The 25711-nt window shown below is 51.6% G+C and overlaps 1 protein-coding gene across 2 annotated transcripts in view; it reads right to left on the reverse strand.

The window, feature by feature from the left end:
- Positions 1 to 2800: 2800 nt before the first annotated feature.
- LOC140408353 (chondroitin sulfate N-acetylgalactosaminyltransferase 1-like) overlaps positions 2801 to 25711 on the reverse strand; it is a 280049-nt gene continuing 257138 nt past the window's right edge. For both annotated transcript variants that reach the window (XM_072495438.1, XM_072495437.1), the window contains exons 6-8: positions 9631 to 9725; positions 8304 to 8385; positions 2801 to 4546 (exon numbers count right to left, since the gene is read on the reverse strand). In XM_072495438.1, coding sequence (XP_072351539.1) covers positions 4257 to 4546; positions 8304 to 8385; positions 9631 to 9725 — 467 coding nt within the window. In that variant the 3' untranslated portion in view covers positions 2801 to 4256. The remainder of the gene's footprint in view (positions 4547 to 8303; positions 8386 to 9630; positions 9726 to 25711) is intronic.

Below are 25711 nucleotides of genomic sequence, written 5' to 3' on the forward strand. Positions count from 1 at the left end.
ATTGACTGTACAAATACTGCATAGATTTTACTTGTTTGGTCCAACATATTTTACAAAATTCACTTTGCAAAAGGTATCCTGGTTAAGCGTCTCTCTTGGTATTTCCTCCTCTCCGCCTCTCTGACACTCACTGATACAATGGCGCAGTTCATTCTGACAGGAAAATAAAAACTTGGCCTCTGTTTTTGTGATTAGTGGGGGGGTCGATATTTTTACCGGGAGGGGGGGGGGGGGGGGGGCATTGGTGTTGGCATGGTTACGATGAGGGCATAAAGGAAACAGATTGTAACCACACCCTTCGCAGGTTCCATGTCAACCACTATTGCTGACTATTGTGTCTTTAGAAATCAGAGATACTCATTCCACCTGGAAGTATATGAGGCTCTAATTTTTCACAAGCATTGATTTACAATCGTAAAGTGCAAACTAGATTTAATGCGATCTGGTTTCAATCACACAGCCTTTGGTAACTCAATTTGTGTGTCTTCCACCCCAACCCCACCTTCTCCTGAGAATGAGTATGTGCACAAGTACTATGGTCCTAGTAAATAATAGTTCCTAAGGAAAGGTTGCTATCCTTAAGGCTTTATTGTTCCTGAAAATCTCAAACCTAAAATCTTTCAGCGATTGGTGCTGTTGGTGAATGTGATCTGGACATGAGCGGGGTTGCAATTTCTGATTGCCTGCCACTACCCAAATAGTCCCTATATACATGCACACGACCGGCCTCTCAGCTTTAGCAATACCATGGCTGGGATTCTCCGCTTGCCAATGCTAAAATCGTAGTCGGCAAGCAGGCGGAGAATCCCTATTGATGCTGAAATCGGGAGCGGTGCCTGTTTGCGGATGCTCCACCCCCTCCAAAACGGCATCATCTCTGAGTACGCCGCAGGGAGGGGCCTCAGGGCGCCACCTGAATGCCCCCCTCGATGCACCGACTCTCCGACGGCGTGGGACACGCGCACTGAGCTTTTGTCAACCTCGCATGGCGACTGCGAACTGTGTTCAGTGCCGCAAAAGTCGGGGGGGGGGGGGGGGGGGGGGGCTGTTCCACTAGCCGGGGGGGGCTTCGGCGGGGACTGGCGGGGGGTGGTCCGGGGATTGCACCGGGGGACACTATCTGGCAGGCGGGTCTGTGCGCAGCCGGCGCCACGCTGTATGGCATGACCGCTGCAGGTCGCCGGCGTGTGCATTTGCGGCCACGGACCCAGCAATTCTCTGGCCGTTTCTGTCGAACGCCAGGGGTCTTACGTGGTGCGGCTGATAGCCACAGCCCCCCCCCCCAATCGGGCGGAGCATAGGTGCAGGGGCGGCGCCAACTTTTTCACCGTAAAACTAAAGACACTTCCTCCGGACATAGCCTCAAAATCGGAGAATCCAGCCCAAGGTTTCTGCCAGATATTGGTTAACTCAGTGCCACTGAGCACTAGAAGCCTCCTGCCATAGTTTCAAAGGTGCAACAAAAGAAATGCTGGAAATCTGCAGTTGAGGTGTAGTTAACACTTCTTTCTAATGTCCTTCAACCTGCTGTGCCTTTCCAAACATTTTTCTGTCCTAACCTTGACATATTCTTAAGTTTAACAGTTGTTACATTAATTTTTTTTTCTTGCTGCTTGAAGCCAACTCAAATGTATTCACCGAGGCTTCATCTGCAGCACTTCCTCAATCTATAAACCCCACCCACCTAGAATAACGGGTGACAAGGCCACGGCAATGTCATTACCTCCCAAGTCACACATCAACCTGACCTGGACATATTCCGTTGTTCCTTCATTGTCGTCGTCAGGTTAAAATCCTGGAATTTCCTACTCAACAGTATCTTCATCACATGAAGAAGGTTACAGCATCTGTGTCGCTGGTTGAAGGTAGCTCCCCACCAGCTTCTCGAGGACAAGTAGGAATCACGTAGCCCAAGAATGAACGTTCAAAAACAAACCTGCTCTGGGTACCTGTGCTACATGTAATCTCCTTTGTCTACCTCAGGACTGTGATAAGGTGGGATTGCAACAATCCTCTTCACACACAGTCGTGACTTGATACAAACACATCAGCAGAAAATGGTTGACTACATCTAAATGTTTTCCACTCTGGAATTAATTTCATGATTCCCTTAGAAATGAAACCGAAGGTATGGTTGTTTACTGAAACAATTTCCTGCTCTACCTGATTGTAGAAAGGCAAAAACAAAAGGTGCTTATGATGTGTATCTTATGAAGTAACTTGTACACTGGAGATACCACTGGACTGATTGAGAAAATACTTCTAAGGCAGTATAATTAATACATAGTCTCACTGCACTGTACAAGGAGGCTTTGTTAGTAAGGCTTCCACTTCATACATCGCAGGCTGCTACAGATCATGAAGCAAATAAGCAGAAAAGTGCAATTCAAGGTTTGAGGAACCTTTTCAGAGTTGTTAATCCACGTGGAATATATTGGACTGAAAATAGCCCCAACGTGTCCTGGATGGGTGAGAATAGTTTCGCTGCTCGACTTCTGGCAGCTGAGTCTGTGAGACACACAAAGTTTGCTAAGCCTGGAATCTGCGAGGCCTTCTGATCCTTTCACTTTTGGTGGTTTGCTGCACCTTTTCCTTTTGCCAGGAAGCAGGTCAAACCAGTCAGTCTGCTTTTATCTGAGGACACTGCAGGTGACCTACAAAATAGGCTTGATAACACACCCAAATGGCAGCAGATGAAACTGAATGTGGAATATTGCACATAGGAAGGAAGAAAATTAGCAATACGAGTACTTCATGAGTGGTGTATCAAAATGGCCACGGAGGAAGTGGAGTAATATGGTTTTTTTGTAGACTGGACATTTTAATGGGTCCAATCACTGGAGCAGTACACAACAATACTGACAAAACTGTAGAGAACAAGTCATTCATAAACTCTTCAGATTTTCAAAGGAAAGCAAAGGCATCTTCCAGTATCCAAGCCAACATTCCTCCCTCAGCCACTACCTCCAAAAACAGGTCATTTGTTCATTAATCTGTTCGCTGCCACATTTCCTCACTAACCACCTGTACTTCACTGACCACCTATTCAAAGTCAATTATTGTCCATGAAACACTTTGGGCCAATGGGAGAGCTGCAATAAAGCGCTTTATAATAGCAAACAGTTGTTTTACAGTACAGTGGTCAGACCACACCTTGACTCATACATCTGGTTCTGGTCTCTGAGACACAGGGAGACCTGCAACTGCTGTAGACAATGCAGGTCAGAAGCCGGAGGCTGATCCCTATCGTAAGAAGGCTTTGAGAAACTTACATTCTTCCGCCTTAAAAGGATCCCAGGACAAATCAACCCGCAATCTCTGCCACCAACAAGGGCAAGAGCAGCAAATGCGTGGGAGCACCGCCACCTACAAATTTCCCTCCAAGCCACTCACCATCCGTGACTTGGAACTATATCGCTGTTCCTTCACTGTCGCTGGATCAAAATCCGCGAGCTTGCTTCCTAACAGCACTGTGGGTGTATCTACACCACATGAGCTGTGACGGGTTCAAGAAGGCAGGTCATCACCACCTTTCACAGGCAATTAGGAATGGGCAATAAATGCTGATCCAGCCAGCACCGCCCCACATCCTTCAAACGAGTATTAACATTTTTTACTGTGGGTGATCTTACAGAGACATACAAGATGGCAAATAGAATAGAGAATGTAAAATAAATTGTGAAAGGGGGGGGTCACAGGTAAAGACCAATTTAGGAGTGATCAACAGGTGGGGTGAACTTCGGAGTCCGATGGCAGAGACCGGAATGGTTACAGCGGTTTGGGGTGAATAAGCTAGAATTGTCCAAATGGGCTTCCTCCTTCACATCTACCAAATGGTTCATGATTGGCTTAAATGACCCCTTCAGACCATGAACTGTTGATTCATTTTTCAGAGCAAGGCCTTAATAAAAATAACTCAGTCTTTCAATGAGAATATATAAATACTACACACATGCACACATTGCTGTGCTGTAATTGTCAATATCGGAAGAGCCACCATCCAGTTTTAGTGTCTCACGTGAGCAGTGGAATTGACCTGTATTAACCTCTGACTGAACCTGAAGCTGTGGACATTCCAAACCATAAATCCCACCAGTAGCATATGCCTGACATTCCCTCAGGTTGAAGGGGAACGACACATGTCACAGAGGTATTTCACGTTGCAGGAAACGGCTTGAAAGCAATTTGCTTCCGTGGTGGGTTCACCGTCAGTATCAGGTTCCTGATGCTGAAGCCAAAGCGGCCTGGGCGTCTCTTTATGTTTTTTTCACGCTGGTCTTGTGTCGCTGTTTGCGGAGATGTGCTTCAATCTCGTGCCTGAAGACCAGCATTCCCAGTTGGGCGTGGGAGGCCTCGTTCATGGCTTTGGACTGCATGCACATGCGGTACTGTTCAGGAGTCAGCTCGTCCACACACCGCTTCTCGTGCCACAGGTGGAATAGTCCGCGGACTGGCGTTCGAATCACGATCAGGTCGCTGTGGAGGTATTTGCGGTAAAGGTGAACATCCTCACCGCCCCACCCTTTTATGTCCAAGTCGAAACCACCTGGAAGAGCAAACACTTGGGTTCAGACACTCGGTGATTGACCAGGAAGGTTACCAAAAATCCGCACTCCAATTAAAAAGTTATGAAACAGGTTATAAACAAAGAATACAGCACAGGAATAGGCCCTTCGGCCCTCCAAGCCTGCGCCAATCAGGTGTCCTATCTAGACCAACCGCCTGTATCCTTCTATACCCCATCTGTTCATGTGCCTATCCAGATAAGCCTTAAAGGTCGCTAATGTATCTGCCTCAACCACCTCACTTGGCAGTACATTCCAGGCCACCACCACCCTTTATGTAAAAACTTCCCCCGCACATCTCCACGGAATCTTTCCCCCCTGACCTTGAACTTCTGCCCCCTTGTAATTGTCATTTCCACCCTGAGAAAAAGCCTCCAACTGTTCACCCTATCTATACCCTTCATAATTTTATAAACTTCTATCAGGTCGTCCCTCGGCCTCCGTCTCTCTAGGGAGAACAATCCCAGTTTATTCAATCTCCTCTCATAGCTAATACCCTCCATACCAGGCAGCATTCTGGTAAACATTTTCTGTACTTTCTCCAAAGCCTCCATGTCCTTCTGGTAGTGCGGTGACCAGACTTGGACACGGTATTCCAAATGTGCCCTAAGTCAAACAATTAAAATATAAAGAGCAGAGATATATATATATTTTTTATAAATTTAGAGTACCCAATTATTTTTCTTTTCCAATTATGGGACAATTTAGCATGGCCAATCCACCTAACCAGCACATCTTTGGTTTGTGGGGGAGAATGTGCAAACTCCACACGGACAGTGACCCAGGGCCGGGATTTGAACCTGTGACCTGGAACTGGCAGGATCTTATGGTCCCGCCGACAGTGCACCCCCTCTGGGTTTCCTGGTGGTGAGGGGAGCTTTCAACAGGAAACCTCGTTGACAACGGTGGGACCAGAAGATCCCCCTGGCATGAGGCACACCACGGAGGGGGAGGAAAATCCACCCTACCTTTGTAGGCCATTTCGACCTTTCACCCCGTTCCACAATTCAATGATGCAATTCAAATCTCTTGACCCACCTCTGTGCTGAAAATTCCAGTGGATGCCACCGTATCCACAGCCTTTTGGGAAAGAGATTTTCAGATTTCCACTGCCCTGTGTTTGAGAAAGTTCTTCCAGCTTCCACTCCTAAATAACGTGGCTCTAATTTTACGATTGTGCCCCTTTCATTGTAGGTTCCCCAACCAAACAAAATCGTTTCTTTGGAGCGAACCAGTTAAACACTTATTGTTTTGACTCCCGCTCCCTCACCCACGCCTGGTTAAAGTACACATCGATTTTACACAAGGAATTCAAAGGAATACAAACCATGTTCCTGCAGCCTCACAATTGAACCCTTTGCACCTTGTTTTCAGTCTGGTAAATGTGTGCTGGAACTCTCCCAAGGCCAACACATCTTTCCAGAGGTTTGGTGCCTACACCGGAATGTGGCGGGGTGGGGGGAGGGAGATGGGATGAGACGGGCGGGAGGGAATGGGAACTTTCTTTGCCCCATTCCAGGGAGCAGGTTGACAGGCAGGGATGGCATAAAATGGGGCTCCATGGTGGCAGTGCTGTGTCTGCCATCTAGTCCCCTCTGCTGGTACTTTATCACAAATTGGGTGGCCCACTCACGCTTGGACCAATTGGCATCTTGTTAAGGCATTCTCACCAGCAAAGGGGTGAGGGTGGGGGAATGCATGGTGAGGCTGCCAGCTAAGATATTAAGGCTTGAGGCTGTGCCCAGCCGAGTTACCCCCATCACTACCATGGTACTTCCCATCTGCCCTCACCCCCCCCCTTCTCCTCACTGGGACCTTCTAGGACGGTCCCAGCGAATCCCCCCACTCACCCGTGGCCCTGATCCATGACTCCTTGACGTGATGAACTGCCAGGGTTTACATCCCTCTCATTTGATTGGCTGGCAGCTCTCAAAGAGGCAGGGATTCCTTCCCTCCAAATGGGGCAGCAATCACACGTTGAGCCAATACAGGCCATAAAATCCACTGCACGAGGAGGTGGGGTGGCCAACACCCCCTCCACCCACTGATCTTTAAGGTGGGGGTCCGCATAGAATCCAGCCTCTGGTACCTGAATTGATCTCGATATCTGATTTGTCTGAACTCGACTTGAGAGTTCTGCTGCGCACCCTAAAGTCTTGGGACACGGGGTATGTGGGATTGATTTTTCATGTCATTACATGGGCAAGTGCTAGCCTGGTTTTAACAACAGCCAACCCCCTTCCCCAGTGACTGACTGACATACTTGCGCAATTCTTTTCCCTCTGCACCAACACCTAGATTGGTTGCTGCATTGAGATTGTTTGAGGAAAATGTCATTTTTAAAAAAGAAAAATCAACCTGCACACACTGTCTTGCATTTAAATATTACTTTTCTTCAATCTATCCCATTTAGTTTAGTCTCATGCATTGCTCAGTGGCAGGACTTTTGCCTCATAGTCGGAAGGCCATGGATTCAATTTCCACTCCGAAGTCTTGAGCACGTATTCTGGGCTGGCATTTCAGTGCCGTGCTGAGGGAGTGCTGCGCTGTCAGGGGTGCTGTCTCTTAGTTGAGATTCTGTCTCCCCTCACAGGTGTAGAAGAGCAGAGAAGATCACCCTGCTCTCCTTGGTCAATGATTAGCCTGCAATCAATCCATTTTACTATAACTGATTAGCTAGCCATGATCACAGTGTTGTTGTGGGATCTCGCTGTGCGCACCTCGTCTGCCACATTTCCTATAGTACAGCAATGACTATACTTCGAAGTGGAGATGCCGGCGTTGGACTGGGGGTGAGCACAGTAAGAAGTCTTCCAACACCAGGTTAAAGTCCAACAGGTTTGTTTCAAATCACTAGCTTTCGGTGCACTGCTCCTTCCTGAGGATGTAATCTGGCATGGCTGGGGCTACAATATTGGGGTCTTGTGAAGAGTACACAGATCTCTGCTGAGCCACAACACAGAGACGTTTAATTTCCGTGGAAGTTGTTCTGTACTGAACGCTATTTGGTTCCAAATCCTCCATCCGCGGTCAGCCACATTTAACTCACAGTTACCCACAGAACCAATAGTTAGATAAAATATATTTGTCCTTCTCTGACCCATTTTCATCCATGGCGAACCCCCCCCCCCCCCCCAGCCACACCTCCTTTCACCTGAGGAAGGAGCTGCGCTCCGAAAGCTAGTGATTTGAAACAAACCTGTTGGACTTTAACCTGGTGTTGTAAGGCTTCTTACTGTACTTTGAAAGTACTTAATTTGCTGCAAAGTGCTTTAGGAATTCTTGAAGGTGTGAAAGACGCTATGTAAATGCAGATCCTATCATGCTTAGTGGGCCGTGTGGTAAGGGGAGTGAGAATGGATCAGGTTGTGCTTGGGTGGGGGGGGGGGGGAGATGGGTGAGGGGGGGTCGCCATGGGTGAAAATGGGTCAGAGAAGGACAAATATATTTTATCTAACTATTGGTTCTGTGGGTACCTGTGAGTTAAATGTGGTTGAACAAGGATGAAGGATTTGAGACCAAATGGCATTCAGTACAGAAATTAAACGCCTCTTTGTTGTGGCTCAGCAGAGATCTGTGTACTCTTCACAAGACCCCAATACTGTAGTGCCAGCCATGCCAGATTACATCCTGCAATATGGCAACAATGCAGTAGGTGGCAGTGTTGCTTCTGGTTGAAGAAGCAAACACTATCCTGGAGTCGCTCCCGAAAGAAAGTCCAATTGTATGTACACTTACCGATGTTGATAAAGTCTGATCTATACTGGCAAGTCATTCCAAAGCCAAAGTCCCTCCAGAAGCCTGAATCCTTCTTAATCACCTTGAGCAAAACAAAGAATCCAAGTTAACTTTTCATACTTCATGTTTTTGATCGCCTCTTCTCACTCTGCTCCCTTTCACAGTACCATGAAGGTAATGTTTATCAGTTTACTTATACTTCAAAAAATATTCCAGTTGAAATCATGCAACGATACAACAAAGGAGGCCATTCTGCCGTCCTGCATGTGCCTGCGAACATCGCTAGTTGCCAGTAGCACACACTGTTAAAAAGGACTCCCGCGCTTAATCATCCATCCGCGTCTTTAATGGCACAAATACACCAGGAGGCTGTGAAACGCAGACTCTGCTGAGGTAGTTTATGTTGGCTGACAACAGAACGGGGTCAGCTGCCCTCAGCACCTACAGGTGAGAGAAGGATAGGGACCGCCGGGATTCTTGCTCCTAATCACAATCAAGCAATCCCTGCTGGAAAGGAAATTCAAAAAAACAGGAAATGCTGGAAAAACACAGCAGGACTGGCCGCAACTGTGAAGAGAGATGAAGAGTCATCGTAGAGAGGCAAAAATGTGATGGGTTGTATGCTGTTGAAAAGGTGGTGTGGAGAAGAGGAGCAAAATAGAAGATCAGGAATAGATTGGCGGTCAGGAGAGATTAAATGACAAAAATGTCATTGACAAAAGGCAAAGGGAGTGGTAATGATACTATTAAAAACTAAAACAGGTGTTAATAGCGGCATAAAGGTCAGCCCTGTCTGAAAGCTATTTAGCAGAATATGTTAAGAGCAGAACAAGGGTCAGTGTTTTCTGAAAGCAATAACGTGCATCAGTATCAAGGGCGAACAGGAACTCTGATGCCTTCCTGCCCCATGTTTTTTTAATTCATTTCCGGGATGTGCGCATTGCTAGTTAGGCCAGCATTTATTGCCCTCCCTAATTGCCCTTCAGAAGGTGGTAGTAAGTTCCTCCTTGAACCACTGCAGTCCTTGAGGTGTAGGTAGACCTCAGACATGGCCACTTTGAGTGTGCTGAGGACTGTGAACCATACTTTAGAAGCGGGAAGAGGAGACTTTATTTTCAGCGGTGACACAGCTAACTTGCCACATTGATGTCTGCACTTCTTGCCCACTGATTGTGAATCACCAGCGACAAGAAATGATGAAGCCACACATTCCCACACCACAGTAAGGAGGGCATAAGGAGAACTTACTTCCAACAGTGTATGGCTGGGTTTATGTGACCAGCAGCCCTGGAACTCAACATACTGTACACCTAAAGATGATACTTACCAACTGTTGTTCAATGGGTGGAATGGAGTCATGATGACCATAAATAATGGCAGGATTGTATTGGCTGAAAAGGACAGGATAGAAAACTTTCTTTCCTGCAAGACAGAAAGAAAATGTTAAACTTTTGACAAATGCTTAGCAGGATGCTGAAAGGGTGCTACATTTCCTCGGTCAAAAGAAGGCCATCTAGTTTCTCTCCTATCATGGCGCCTAAATGACAGAGTGGCATTCAGGTAGCAAGCTAAAGGTTACAATAGATAGGGTGCCAAGGGAGATGTGAGAGGGAAAGGAACCAGCAGAGACGAGAGTAAATGCGTGGTTGCAGCAATGATGTACAAAGGGATGGGTTCAGTTCCCTGGCGCACTAAGAGGAACCCTAGAGCCAGAGTGGCCAGTACAGGATGGATAGACACCACTAAATCTGGAACCACCGTCCTCAGAGTAAATATTTCTGTGGCAAAGTAACTGATCTGACGCAGTAAGGGAACAAAAATGAGATGAGCGATTGGCAAGGAGAGTAAAGGAGGTAAGAAGTGAAAGGAAATAGAGACACTTGGCACCTTCTTGGCAGGAAAATACATTTATTTGTGGACTCACTAAGGTGGCCTCATAGTTTCATTTGGCTAATGAGATTGTTATACCCATGTTTTATTAATCCCTGTCAATTGGAAGAAGATCATAAGTGACACCATGCCAATGTGGAGAGAATATTTTGTTTTTATGTTCATCCAATTTAGGATATCCTAGCGATTATTTGCACCATATGAGATGAAGGCCTTAGATAACTTGCCAATTAATTCACTAATCAGCTAGTGAAGTAGATATTGCTTTGTATTCTTGGCTGCTGAATGCCCCACAGATCTGATTAAGGGCCATTCTAATTGCTCCATGCCTACTTGCTGGGCTTTTCCATCAAGCTCTCACCAATGTTTATTGCAAGGTAACAATGTGGAATGCGCCTCATGTGTTTATCCTCTCTGGCCATCACCTAGGACAAGGTAGGACAACTGCCAAAGATGTGAGAGCGGAAGCGGAAGGAGTGGATACTGTGACCGTGTGAAATGTAAAGGTCCAGATTATGGGACAAACAGTAGACTCAACTATGGGTCAATCTGGTAAAATAAGGGATAATTGGTCAACCTAGCCGCCACCCTTAATGCTTAGCAAAAAATCCATATTACGCACAACAGGAGCATTGATTAGTGGTGCAGTGGTTACATCCCTGCCTCTCAGCCAGAAGGACTGGGTTTGAATCCCACCCCCCAGGACTTAATGGCCAAAGAGGTTGTGTTTATAATGTGGCCAACAGGTTGAGTATCAAACGACAAAATCTTTCCAAGCCGTCAATTGCAGGTGGTAAGAATATGAGAGACTCCTGGTCAGCCATGCTTGGTTTGGAGTGGCACCACTCAAGCTGCAGGCCTCTGTTGATAGGCTAGCGACTCGCTCCAGGTAAAAGCTCACTATGATGAAAGTCTGCCTTGTGCAATACTAGGTGTGGAAAGAGAACAATGGGTGAATACATTGTATGATAATAATCTTCATTATTGTCACAAGTATGCTTACGTTAACACTGCAATGAAGTTACTGTGAAAATCCCCTAGTCGCCACACTCCGGCGCCTGTTCAGGTACACTGAGGGAGAATTCAGAATGTCCAATTCACCTAACATGCACGTCTTTCGGAACTTGTGGGAGAAAACCGGAGCACCCGGAGGAAGCCCACGTAGACACAGGGAGAAAGCACAGACTCCGCACAGACAGTGACCCAAGCTGGGAATCGAACCTGGGACCCTGGCGCTGTGAAGCTGTTTTCAAGGAATACAATACTAAATGGCAGTTTTCTACAAAACATGGTGGCAAATTTTACACCTCCATGGGTCAAGCGAGAATCGATCGAGTGAACTCACTGAAAAAAAACATTATCGGGCAACAATCGGCCTTCAAAGCTGCAAACCAGAGCAATGAGGCAGCGACTGAGATCCTTCTTTTTCGAACAGCTGAAGCAATAACCAAGGGAGGGGAACTATTGTCTGATGGGGAACTTGTGAAAGAGTGCTTGGACATGTTCACATCTCCGGCATGTCCTATAAAAGGTTGATGGCAGAGAAAACACACCTATCACATCAGGTAATTACTAGAAGAGTAGACAATCAAGCAGCTAACATTCAAAATTCTCTGATCAAACTGCCAATCATTGTACGAGGAGGCACCAACACGTTTTAAGTCACTGAGGAACTGTTTGACCTAGGACCTGCGCCACAGGCCAAGACATTTTCAACTAAGCAAACGTGTCTTGGTGAAATTCAAACTTCCAGAGGATAGACTTTGTGATCCAGCAAACGGATGGAGCTCCTGCACTGGAGGACAAGCACAATGGATTTATTAGTCTAATACTCAAATCAGTGCCTCAGGAAGTCACAACACGTCACTGCATCATTCACCAAGAACAGCTGCGTGCCAAGACTCTGGAAATGAAACACGTGATGGAAAGATTGTTTCTACAGTCAATTTCATTAAGCCCAAAGGAGCTCAATCACAGACAGTTCCAAGCCTACCTTACTTGGTCGGAACAGACCATGATATCATTCATTTCAGCCATGTTCGCTGGCTCAGCAACTTGCCAGATTCTGGCCAGACTTGCCAGATTCTGGCCAATGCTTAGAGAAATAAAATCCTTCATGGCAAACAATGGGAAAGGCATCAGCTTCATGGATGATGATGAGTGCTTGAATGGCTCATCATTCAAGCAAGCATTCCTTCCTGGTTGGCATCACCAAGTATCTTGCGCACTTGAATGTGAAACTGCAAGGAAAGGACCAATTTGTCCACAAAGTGAATGAGAATGTCCAAGCATTCATTCAGAAGTTAGTCAGCTCTTTCTTAGTGAATTCTATGGAGGAAATTGTCCAACTCACAATGCTATAAACAAGGCATGCTGAGGCAGTAAGCCATGAGATGTATTCTGCACTGATCGACGGGCTGAGAGATAAATTCAAACAAAGTTTTGCAGATTTCGGGGAAAGTGGGTGAACTGAAGTTGTTTGCAGATCCACTTTTGGAGGCTTATGACATATTCCACCTTGCATTAATTGAGAATCAAAATGAGAGTGAAAGCAAGAGCGATTTTGCACAGTGTGACCGTCTGACATTTCACAGTCAATATGTTCCCTCAGATTCTTATTCACATCTATCAAAGCATGCCTCTGATTTGTTGCACTGTTTGGCACACATACTGCTGCGAACAGCCTTTTTCAAGACTGAAAAATGTCAAAACAAATTCATGACCACTCCCAGCTGATGGACAACTATCTGGAATACGCCACATCACTACGTCATATGTGTGGGCAGACATTGACTACTTCGCAAGCAAAAACGATGCCAGATATCTTACTAAATCAGTATTCAATATAGTGATGAGAAAGTAAGATAATAAATTAGTTTTCGCATTTGACCCTTGCCCATAGAAATGTTTGATTAATACTGAGATGAATTTATAATGCCTTATCTTTCCGAAATTTACTCACTGACTACTTGAGTGAGAAAAAAATTTGAAATGTGGCCCCTTAGACAGAAAGGATGGAGAGTCCAGTTGTTGATCACCAAAGTCGAAATTAGTTGCTCCTGCTCTCTGATCTCTGCTGTCAATTTCACAATGTTTGTTTACTTAGGGGGTTTAAAGGGTCTGTGGTTTTTGTTGTTGATACTTCAAAGGGTCTTGGTGATTGACACATTTATTAGCTAGCAGTGAATCACTTTTTTCAAACACAGGAAAAAGTTATGAATTAATTATTTGTAAAACTTTTTTCTTTTACAAAAATGTCTCATTGGTTCTAGATAGTGTATGGGCATGGACGTGCCATTGCGAGGCAGAGGCGGCATGAGAGCCATAGGGAGTGGGTGGGCAGCACAATGACATAGTGGTTAGCACTGTTGCCTCACAGCACCTGGGACCCAGGTTTGATTCCAGCCTTGGGTGACCCCTTATGTGTTTACATGTTCTCCCCGTGTCTGCATGGTTTCCTCTTTATGCTCCAGTTTCCTCCCACAGTCCAAAGATGTGCAGGTTAGATGGACTAGCCATGCTAAATTGCCTCTTAGTGTCCAAATATGTGCAGCTTTGGTGGATTGGCCATGAGTTATGGGGCTAGGACAGGGGAGTGGGCCTAGATAGAGTGCCCTTTCGGAAGTTCAATGCAGACCTGATGGACCAAATGGCCTCCTTCTGCACTGTAGGGATTCCATGGAAGGGTAGAGCTTGTCCTGGGGACAGAAGGGGCCTTGGGGGCGGATGGAAGGGCAGAACCTGGTATCGGGGACGTGCGGAGGTCGTTTTGACCGTACCTTTTAAAGGGCCCCTTCTTGCTGACTAAGGTTCATGACTCCTCTGAGGGGCATGAACAACGACTCTTTAAAACCTGGCCCGGCACCATGAAAATTGCAAAGGAGGAGGACATGTTTTCCCCACAATGGAGTTGGACAGTTTAGAGAGTGCCAGATGCAGGTTTTTGACAGGAGCCAGCCGCACTCTTTCCGCACTCCCGAAGATCAGACAGCTTTGGGAATGGGGTTGGGAATATCAGAATTTATACCCGTTATACCCATTTTTAAAAGGCACCTGAGTCAACCCAACCCAGTGAAAAGCCAGGCTAAACAACAACAAAAATAAAGTGAACTCCACAAAAACAATCAAGATTGAACAAAGCTGATGGAAAGTAAGTAATCGTACTTCTCTGTAGTTTCCTGAATTCTGGGTATGTAGATAAAACCAGGAAATGGGTAAAGCTGGTCACAAACCAGACCCGTCAATAAGCTCAGAGCCTGGGTTCCGTGATTAATCAGCGTGGCAGAGTAAAAACCTTTGGACAAAGCTTGGCCTACTTTTGGAATCCAACATTTACATTTCAATGTCTTGGCTGCCATTTCGACAGATGATTTGGGACACATAGCCTTGAGTACTGAAGCAGTAAAGTTTTCAATTGATTTTATTCTCCTACAAGGTTTCTAAGTGTGGTCTCCGGCGGGAAATGCAGTGCCGTTCCCATTGGGTGGGTTGACGCAATCCAGGTTGCAATCTATTCACACATAGATTTGCAGCTAAATTGAGAGGGGTGGGGCCTAAATGCAGCGACAGGACTGGCTCCTCAGAGATCGGGATGGCTCCATCTCAGAATAACACCAAAGAACACCCCGTCCCGCTGGCAAAGACCCACCCCAATCGCCGGTGCCAGCGACATCTGCACCCCTCATCAGGTGAGTGACATCCCGCTATGGCATCTGCCCTGCCCTCTTCAGTCCCCGCCCCTTGGCATTGCCCTGTGGCACTCTAGCAGTGTCAACTTAGCAGTGTCGAGGACTGCCCTGACATGTCCCTGACCACCTGGGGGTTTCTATGGCCTTCATACCCCCCCCCCCCACCACCCCCCAGGTGTGGTCACCACGTCGAGACCCGTAGTGATTCGCATCAGCTTTTCGTAGCACCCGTGGATGGGAGAATTGCAGGAGCCTGGAGAATGCAGCTTAAAATAGACCCTGCATATTTTAACGACGATTAAAATATGCTAATCCGGTTCACACCCAGCGAGGGCCTGAAACAAATAGCATCTACTGGGAGGGCCTGGGAGCACGGAAACTGTTTCGCACCAGGCGCAAATCCCATTTTGGGCCTCTCCTGAAATTCTCCCGACACAGCAGGATTTTCACCAGATGCAATGCAGCCAGAGAAGTGCCCCTTTGTGTCTAATCTCATTCATCTAACTAGCAGGGATTTGGAGTGTTGCGGGTTGTGCCAACGAATTCAATATCAATGAATTGTCCAAAGCAGTAATTTTCATCAAGGTCGGGGTCGCGAGGGTCACGGGGCCATGCGTTGCGGCATTCCCGATCGCGGGAAGCAGTGCCCAATGGCTACGACCAGCTTTTATAAATGACGGCCACGACCGGCTTTCAGAATGCCAGCTGTGCCACACATGCATGCCCGTCCATCAGTGAGCAGGCCTGGAGCCCAGTGGGAAAGGCCACCTCCTCCTCACGCCAGTGCTCTGGCCCAGAAGATTTTTTAAAAATTAAATCGGCGGCAGAGGGCTGGTCTCGCGTCCCCGAACACTGACATCACGTGTTCAGGGCGTAATTGCGATTTCTCCATTTTGTTAGCAGCAAGCAAACAACAGTACTGAAGAATTCAAAATGGATCATTTTGTAATAAGGAAGAGGGGACCAGAGACACAAATAGGCCAGGATCTCACAACTAAACGTGCTGGAGAGAGTGGCTCAGCAGAATCCACAGCAGGGCAAAGCAGTGGTGGTGTGAGCTCCAGGCCCTCTGATGTACAACCTATACAGAAATGGAACACTGAATGACAAAGTAAGTGAGATCGTGAGGACCAAGCAGGCTCACCTGTCGCATTAAAGGTAAGTGAAAATGGTGGGTTTATGAAGTTAAGGCGACGTGGGTCGCGACTGTCGGTCGGTGTGGGTCACGATGGACGGCCGGCATGGGTCGCGATGGTCGGCCGGCGTGGCTCGCGATCGTTGACCGGCGTGAGGCATGACGGTCGGCCAGTGTGGATCACGACGTCGGCCGGTGTAGGTCCCGAAGGTTAGCCGGTGTGGGTCGCAACGTCGGCCGGTGTGGGTCGCGATGGTCAGCCGGTGTGGGTCGCAACGTCGGCCGGTGTGGGTCGCAACGTCGGCCGGTGTGGGTTGCAACGTCAGCCAGTGTGGGTCGCAACGTTGGCCGCTGTGGGTCGCAACGTCAGCCGGTGTGGGTCGCAACGTCGGCTGGTGTGGGTTGCAACGTCAGCCAGTGTGGGTCGCAACGTTGGCCGCTGTGGGTCGCAATGTCAGCCGGTGTGGGTCGCAACGTCAGCCGCTGTGGGTTGCAACGTCAGCCAGTGTGGGTCGCAACGTTGGCCGCTGTGGGTTGCAACGTCAGCCAGTGTGGGTCGCAACGTTGGCCGGTGTGGGTCGCAACGTCAGCCAGTGTGGGTCGCAACGTTGGCCGGTGTGGGTCGCAACGTCGGCCGGTGTGGGTCGCAACGTCAGCCCGTGTGGGTCGCAACGTCGGCCGGTGTGGGTCGCAACGTCGGCCGGTGTGGGTCGCAACGTCGGCCGGTGTGGGTCCCGAAGGTTAGCCGGTGTGGATCGCGACGGTCGGCCGGTGTGGTTCGTGATGGTCGGCCGGTGTGGGGTCGCGACGTCAGCCGGTGTGGGTCGCGATGGTCAGCCGGTGTGGGTCGCGACGTCAGCCGGTGTGGGTCGCGACGTCAGCCGGTGTGGGTCGCGATGGTCAGCCGCTGTGGGTCGCAACGTCAGCAGGTGTGGGTCGCGACGTCGGCCGGTGTGGGTCGCAACATCGGCCAGTGTGGGTCGCAACATCGGCCGGTGTGGGTCGCAACGTCGGCCAGTGTGGGTCGCAACGTCGGCCAGTGTGGGTCGCAACATCGGCCGGTGTGGGTCGCAACATCGGCCGGTGTGGGTCGCAGCGTCGGCCAGTGTGGGTCGCGACGTCGGCCAGTGTGGGTCGCAACATCGGCCAGTGTGGGTTGCAACATCGACCGGTGTGGGTCGCATCGTCGGCCAGTGTGGGTCGCGACGTCAGCCGGTGTGGGTCGCAACGTCGGCCGGTGTGGGTCGCAACGTCGGCCAGTGTGGGTCGCAACGTCAGCCCGTGTGGGTCGCAACGTCGGCCGGTGTGGGTCGCAACATCGGCCGGTGTGGGTCGCAACGTCGGCCGGTGTGGGTCGCAACGTCGGCCGGTGTGGGTCGCAACGTCGGCCGGTGTGGGTCCCGAAGGTTAGCCGGTGTGGATCGCGACGGTCGGCCGGTGTGGTTCGTGATGGTCGGCCGGTGTGGGGTCGCGACGTCAGCCGGTGTGGGTCGCGATGGTCAGCCGGTGTGGGTCGCGACGGTCAGCCGGTGTGGGTCGCGACGGTCAGCCGGTGTGGGTCGCGACGTCAGCCGGTGTGGGTCGCGATGGTCGGCCGGTGTGGTTCGTGATGGTCGGCCGGTGTGGGGTCGCGACGTCAGCCGGTGTGGGTCGCGATGGTCAGCCGGTGTGGGTCGCGACGTCAGCCGGTGTGGGTCGCGACGTCAGCCGGTGTGGGTCGCGATGGTCAGCCGGTGTGGGTCGCAACGTCGGCCGGTGTGGGTCGCAACGTCGGCCGGTGTGGGTCGCAACGTCGGCCGGTGTGGGTCGCAACGTCGGCCGGTGTGGGTCGCGATGGTCAGCCGGTGTGGGTCGCGACGGTCAGCCGGTGTGGGTCGCGATGGTCAGCCGGTGTGGGTCGCGACGTCAGCCGGTGTGGGTCGCGATGGTCAGCCGGTGTGGGTCGCAACGTCGGCCGGTGTGGGTCGCAACGTCGGCCGGTGTGGGTCGCAACGTCAGCCCGTGTGGGTCGCAACGTCGGCCGGTGTGGGTCGCAACGTCGGCCGGTGTGGGTCGCAACGTCGGCCGGTGTGGGTCCCGAAGGTTAGCCGGTGTGGATCGCGACGGTCGGCCGGTGTGGTTCGTGATGGTCGGCCGGTGTGGGGTCGCGACGTCAGCCGGTGTGGGTCGCGATGGTCAGCCGGTGTGGGTCGCGACGTCAGCCGGTGTGGGTCGCGACGTCAGCCGGTGTGGGTCGCGATGGTCAGCCGCTGTGGGTCGCAACGTCAGCAGGTGTGGGTCGCGACGTCGGCCGGTGTGGGTCGCAACATCGGCCAGTGTGGGTCGCAACATCGGCCGGTGTGGGTCGCAACGTCGGCCAGTGTGGGTCGCAACGTCGGCCAGTGTGGGTCGCAACATCGGCCGGTGTGGGTCGCAACGTCGGCCGGTGTGGGTCGCAGCGTCGGCCAGTGTGGGTCGCGACGTCGGCCAGTGTGGGTCGCAACATCGGCCAGTGTGGGTTGCAACATCGACCGGTGTGGGTCGCATCGTCGGCCAGTGTGGGTCGCGACGTCAGCCGGTGTGGGTCGCAACGTCGGCCGGTGTGGGTCGCAACGTCGGCCAGTGTGGGTCGCAACGTCAGCCCGTGTGGGTCGCAACGTCGGCCGGTGTGGGTCGCAACATCGGCCGGTGTGGGTCGCAACGTCGGCCGGTGTGGGTCGCAACGTCGGCCGGTGTGGGTCGCAACGTCGGCCGGTGTGGATCGCGACGGTCGGCCGGTGTGGTTCGTGATGGTCGGCCGGTGTGGGGTCGCGACGTCAGCCGGTGTGGGTCGCGATGGTCAGCCGGTGTGGGTCGCGACGGTCAGCCGGTGTGGGTCGCGATGGTCAGCCGGTGTGGGTCGCGACGTCAGCCGGTGTGGGTCGCGATGGTCAGCCGGTGTGGGTCGCAACGTCGGCCGGTGTGGGTCGCAACGTCGGCCGGTGTGGGTCGCAACGTCGGCCGGTGTGGGTCGCAACGTCGGCCGGTGTGGGTCGCGATGGTCAGCCGGTGTGGGTCGCGACGGTCAGCCGGTGTGGGTCGCGATGGTCAGCCGGTGTGGGTCGCGACGTCAGCCGGTGTGGGTCGCGATGGTCAGCCGGTGTGGGTCGCAACGTCGGCCGGTGTGGGTCGCAACGTCGGCCGGTGTGGGTCGCAACGTCAGCCCGTGTGGGTCGCAACGTCGGCCGGTGTGGGTCGCAACGTCGGCCGGTGTGGGTCGCAACGTCGGCCGGTGTGGGTCCCGAAGGTTAGCCGGTGTGGATCGCGACGGTCGGCCGGTGTGGTTCGTGATGGTCGGCCGGTGTGGGGTCGCGACGTCAGCCGGTGTGGGTCGCGATGGTCAGCCGGTGTGGGTCGCGACGTCAGCCGGTGTGGGTCGCGACGTCAGCCGGTGTGGGTCGCGATGGTCAGCCGGTGTGGGTCGCAACGTCAGCAGGTGTGGGTCGCGATGGTCAGCCGCTGTGGGTCGTAACGTCAGCAGGTGTGGGTCGCGACGTCGGCCGGTGTTGGTCGCGATGGTCAGCCGGTGTGGGTCGCGATGGTCAGCCGGTGTGGGTCGCGACGTCAGCCGGTGTGGGTCGCGATGGTCAGCCGGTGTGGGTCGCAACGTCAGCCAGTGTGGGTCGCAACGTCGGCCGCTGTGGGTCGCAACGTCAGCCAGTGTGGGTCGCAACGTTGGCCGCTGTGGGTCGCAACGTCAGCCAGTGTGGGTCGCAACGTTGGCCGGTGTGGGTCGCAACGTCAGCCAGTGTGGGTCGCAACGTTGGCCGGTGTGGGTCGCAACGTCGGCTGGTGTGGGTCGCAACGTCGGCCGGTGTGGGTCGCGACGTCGGCCAGTGTGGGTCGCAACATCGGCCGGTGTGGGTCGCAACGTCGGCCAGTGTGGGTCGCAACGTCGGCCAGTGTGGGTCGCAACGTCGGCCGGTGTGGGTCGCAACGTCGGCCGGTGTGGGTCGCAACGTCGGCCGGTGTGGGTCGCAACGTCGGCCAGTGTGGGTCGCAACGTCGGCCCGTGTGGGTCGCAACGTCGGCCGGTGTGGGTCGCAACGTCGGCCGGTGTGGGTCGCAACGTCGGCCGGTGTGGGTCGCAACGTCGGCCGGTGTGGGTCGCAACGTCGGCCGGTGTGGGTCGCAACGTCGGCCGGTGTGGGTCCCGAAGGTTAGCCGGTGTGGATCGCGACGTCAGCCGGTGTGGGGTCGCGACGTCAGCCGGTGTGGGTCGCGATGGTCAGCCGGTGTGGGTCGCGACGGTCAGCCGGTGTGGGTCGCGATGGTCAGTCGGTGTGGGTCGCGACGTCAGCCGGTGTGGGTCGCGATGGTCAGCCGGTGTGGGTCGCAACGTCGGCCGGTGTGGGTCGCAACGTCGGCCGGTGTGGGTCGCAACGTCGGCCGGTGTGGGTCGCAACGTCGGCCGGTGTGGGTCGCGATGGTCAGCCGGTGTGGGTCGCGACGGTCAGCCGGTGTGGGTCGCGATGGTCAGCCGGTGTGGGTCGCGACGTCAGCCGGTGTGGGTCGCGATGGTCAGCCGGTGTGGGTCGCAACGTCGGCCGGTGTGGGTCGCAACGTCGGCCGGTGTGGGTCGCAACGTCAGCCCGTGTGGGTCGCAACGTCGGCCGGTGTGGGTCGCAACGTCGGCCGGTGTGGGTCCCGAAGGTTAGCCGGTGTGGATCGCGACGGTCGGCCGGTGTGGGGTCGCGATGGTCGGCCGGTGTGGGGTCGCGACGTCAGCCGGTGTGGGTCGCGATGGTCAGCCGGTGTGGGTCGCGATGTCAGCCGGTGTGGGTCGCGATGTCAGCCGGTGTGGGTCGCGACGTCAGCCGGTGTGGGTCGCGATGGTCAGCCGGTGTGGGTCGCAACGTCAGCAGGTGTGGGTCGCGATGGTCAGCCGCTGTGGGTCGCAACGTCAGCAGGTGTGGGTCGCGACGTCGGCCGGTGTGGGTCGCGATGGTCAGCCGGTGTGGGGTCGCGACGTCAGCCGGTGTGGGTCGCGATGGTCAGCCGGTGTGGGTCGCGACGGTCAGCCGGTGTGGGTCGCGATGGTCAGCCGGTGTGGGTCGCGACGTCAGCCGGTGTGGGTCGCGATGGTCAGCCGGTGTGGGTCGCAACGTCGGCCGGTGTGGGTCGCAACGTCGGCCGGTGTGGGTCGCAACGTCGGCCGGTGTGGGTCGCAACGTCGGCCGGTGTGGGTCGCAACGTCGGCCGGTGTGGGTCGCAACGTCGGCCGGTGTGGGTCGCAACGTCAGCCCGTGTGGGTCGCAACGTCGGCCGGTGTGGGTCGCAACGTCGGCCGGTGTGGGTCGCAACGTCGGCCGGTGTGGGTCGCAACGTCGGCCGGTGTGGGTCCCGAAGGTTAGCCGGTGTGGCTCGCGACGGTCGGCCGGTGTGGTTCGTGATGGTCGGCCGGTGTGGGTCGCAACGTCGGCCGGTGTGGGTCGCAACGTCAGCCCGTGTGGGTCGCAACGTCGGCCAGTGTGGGTCGCAACGTCGGCCGGTGTGGGTCGCAACGTCGGCCGGTGTGGGTCGCGACGTCGGCCGGTGTGGGTCGTGACATCGGCCGGTGTGGGTCGTAACGTCGGCCAGTGTGGGTCGCAACGTCAGCTGCTGTGGGTCGCAACGTCGGCCGGTGTGGGTCGCGACGTCGGCCGGTGTGGGTCGCGACGTCGGCCGGTGTGGGTCGCAACGTCGGCCGGTGTGGGTCGCAACGTCGGCCGGTGTGGGTCGTAACGTCAGCCGCTGTGGGTCGCAACTCGGCCGGTGTGGGTCGCAACGTCGGCCGGTGTGGGTCGTAACGTCAGCCGCTGTGGGTCGCAACCTCGGCCGCTGTGGGTCGCGACGTCGGCCGGTGTGGGTCGCGACGTCGGCCGCTGTGGGTCGCAACGTCGGCCGGTGTGGGTCGCGACGTCGGCCGGTGTGGGTCGTGACATCGGCCTGTGTGAGTCGCAACGTCGGCCGGTGTTGGTCACGACATCGGCCGTTGTGGGTCGCGACATCGGCCGTTGTGGGTCGCGACGATCGGTTGGTGTGCATCCCAAAGTTTGGCTGATTGGTAAAAATGAGTCCCCGGGGAAAAAAAGTTTGAAAAACACTGGTCCAAGAAATTGGGATAGAATCCATCAGAATATAACGCAATTTCCCCACCAAAATTAAGCAAACTACAGATAAATATAAGAATGAAGAAAGCTGGACTGGAAATAAAGGAATATTATTGCTGATTACAGGTGGTAGGGTCAGGATGATTTTCGTAGCGGCCTGGTGTATTGTTATGTATTAACATTTAAGAATTTTAAAAAGAGATTCAATGTGCAGCATTCACTTTATGCTCCGGTCAACTTTTACATGTGTGGGTAAACTGAGCAGATCCTAGCATTGCAATCTTCTTCTGCATCTAACACTGGAATTCACTGTGTAAGCATCTTGTAATATAATGCTGGTCATGTTAGACTCAACTTCGCTTCTCGTGCCGCAACGTGACCGCAAGCTGTTGTAAATGACGGGGAGGAAGGAGAGACGCGACCTGCTGCAGTTTCTCCTGCTGTAAAACAGGCAGGGTTTTTGTGGGATTAATCTAAGCTGTTGGAATTGGCGGCTGTGCTTGCCCCAAATGGCAATTTCTCAGGAAGGACTACGACTGTGCAGATGTCGCCTATGCTATATGGAAATGGCAAGCAACAAGGTAATCGGAGTCTTAGCCCTTGCATTATTCAGAATTTGATATGACCAGAAGTTGAAATCGACAAGCTACATCAACATGATAGCACAGTGGAGTGAAGGCGCAGCATAGATAAGGAGCTGATCACTTTTCCTGTTAAGCTCTCAAGCGAGGGGTTTGGGTGTCAGGCAATCTCACCACTTACCTGATTGGATGAAGCCAGGATATTAAAAACCATCCAGGACACCACAATTTATTGCCCATCCCTTTTTGCCCTTCAGGGGGCAGTTAAGAGTCAATCACATTGCTGTGGGTCTAGAGTCACATGTAGGCCAGACCAGGTAAGGACAGCAGATTTCCTTCCCTAAAGGACATTAGTGAACCAGATGGGTTTTTACAACAATTGACAATGAATTCATGGTCATTAGACTATTAATTCCATATTCATCCCCTCCCTCAACAGCACCTGTATAACAGCGGTGTCCGAACGTTTTGTGTGATGGGCCGCATTTCAATTTATTCCTCACTCACAGGGCCGGTAAGTAAATTTCGGAAAGACGAGGCATTAGAAATTCATGTCTCTATCAATCAAAATATTTTTATGAGCAAGTATCAAATGAGAAAACTAATTTATTAGCTTACTTTCTCATCACTATATTGAACACTTAGTAAGATATCTGGCATCATTTTTGCTTGTACGAGTAGTCAATGTCTGCCCACACACATGATGTAACGATGCGGAGTATTCCAGTTCATCAGCCAGGAGTGATCTTGCATTTGTTTTGACATTTTCCATTCTTGAAAAAAAGCTGTTCAATATGTGCTGCCAAACAGTGAAACGAATCAGAGGCATGTTTTGATCGATTTGAATACAACTCTGAGAGAACATATTGACTGGGAAATGTCAGAAGGTCATACTCTGCAAAAGCTCCTTTCATGTCACTGTCACTTTGATTCTCAATTAGTGTCCATTGGAACATGGCCTGAGCCTCAATGACATCGGTTCCAAATGGTTCATCACAGTAATCCTCAAATCTTTGTTTGAATTCATTTCTCAGTCTGCCGATCTGTGCAGAATAATTCTCATGCTTTACTGTCTCGACATGCCTCCCTGATAGCGTCGCGAAAGGGGCAATTTTCTCCATGACCAAATCTTTCCTGATCAATTCCAATTCCTTAGTAGATACTAGAACACAGTTGGTGAAGTCAACCAGGAAGGCCAAGTCGTTCAAGTGCTGATCATCATCTATGACGCTGTTCCTTTGTTTGTCATGAAGGTGTTTAATTTTGTCAAGTTGTAGCCAGAATCTGATTAAGCAAGCATGGCTGAAGTAAATGGCATCATCATGGTCTGTTCCTACCTTTGTAAGAAAGGCTTTGAACTGACTGTGATTGAGCTCCTTTGAGCCTCATGAAATTGACTATAGAAACAATCTTTCCATCGCATGTCTCATCTCCAGGGTCTTTGCACAAAGCTGTTGTTGGTGAATGATGCAGTGATGTGTAATGGTTTCCTGAGGCACTGATTTAAACATAAGACCAACAAATACATTGTGCATGCCTGTCAGTGCAGGAGCTCCATCAGTTTGCTGGATCGCAAAGCCTAACCAATGGAAGTTTGAATTTCACCAAGACATATTTACTTAATTGAAAGTATCTTGCCCTTTTGTTGTGCCTTTCATTGGACATAGATCAAGGAATTCCTCATCGACTCCGAAAGTTTGGGTGCCTCCTCGCACATAGATTCCCAGTTCCGCTATAACACTCACATCCCTGCTGTCATTGAGCCCTAAATTGTAAAACTGACAGACATTAGATTTTTTGTCAAAGAATTCTGAATGTTGGATGCTTGGTCATCAGCCCTTGTAGCAATGACCTGGTGTGAATCATTAGTTTCACTACCATTTACATTTTATGAGGACATGGCAGGTAAACATGTCCAAGCATTCTTCATAAATGCCCTATCAGACAATGGTTTCCTCTCTTGGCTATTACTTCAGCTGTTCAAAACAAAACGCATCTTAGTCGCCAACTCAGAACTCTGGTTTGCAGCTTTGAAAGAAGGTTGTTGCCCAATAACATTTTGTTTCAGTGAGTTCACTCAATTGATTCTCACCTAACTCATGAGGCTTTCAAATTGGCCAGTATGTTTTGTAGAATAACGTCACTTGATATTTTATTGCACGAAAAGAGCTACCTTCTCTTGACATTTCAGACATTTCAGAGTGAGGCCCTGTTGTGCTCAAGAACAAATAATCGGTCAAAGAGCCATTTGAAGACTTGACGTTCGTGCCTGCAATCAAGGGAACCACCAGCTTTTTTTCGATAAGTACTATGGCTGGGTGGCCAACTCTTGCATAGCAAATTAAGAGACTCTTAATAAGGGGTCCATTAGAGCAGGGAGGGATGTGGGGGAAGGGGGGGGGGGGAACGCGGCCAGATCTGTCAGAGCGCAACCAACAGGAGATGAGTGGGTATTGCACACATGCAACATTTAAAGGACCAAAGTAGGGAAGAGGGAAAAGTAGAACCCCAGCAGCATTTGACCTGGGAAATGAGAGTGAATTTAAATGCAGGACAACCTCAAAGGAGTTGGTTAGTCAGCCTGAGAGCAAAATAATTTTGCCGTTAATAAGAATGAAAAACTCAGCAGTTATGTTCAAAAAAGAAAAATCAGAAACCCACTTGTGCACCAGTCGGCACAAGTTACTAAGGTTTGGCAAGTTCGATTGGAAACCTTGTCTGGTCAGACACTGCCCCAAGGGCTGTAAGTTGGACAACCCTGTTACATAATATTTTTTGACTGCACTATAATAACTCTCCAAGATTAATTCAACACCAGCTCTGTCCCCGGTGGCCTATATCAGGAAAGACAAGAGCATCACTGTCCTGGGATCACCACCGCCTCCACATGGGCGGGACGGTAGCACAGTGGTTAGCACGGTTGCTTCACAGCGCCAGGGTCCCAGGTTCGTTTCCCGGCTTGGGTCACTGTCTGTGCGGAGTCTGCACGTTCTCCCCGTGTCTG

This window comes from Scyliorhinus torazame, chromosome 3, assembly GCF_047496885.1.
Source record: "Scyliorhinus torazame isolate Kashiwa2021f chromosome 3, sScyTor2.1, whole genome shotgun sequence".
Lineage (NCBI taxonomy): Eukaryota > Metazoa > Chordata > Chondrichthyes > Carcharhiniformes > Scyliorhinidae > Scyliorhinus > Scyliorhinus torazame.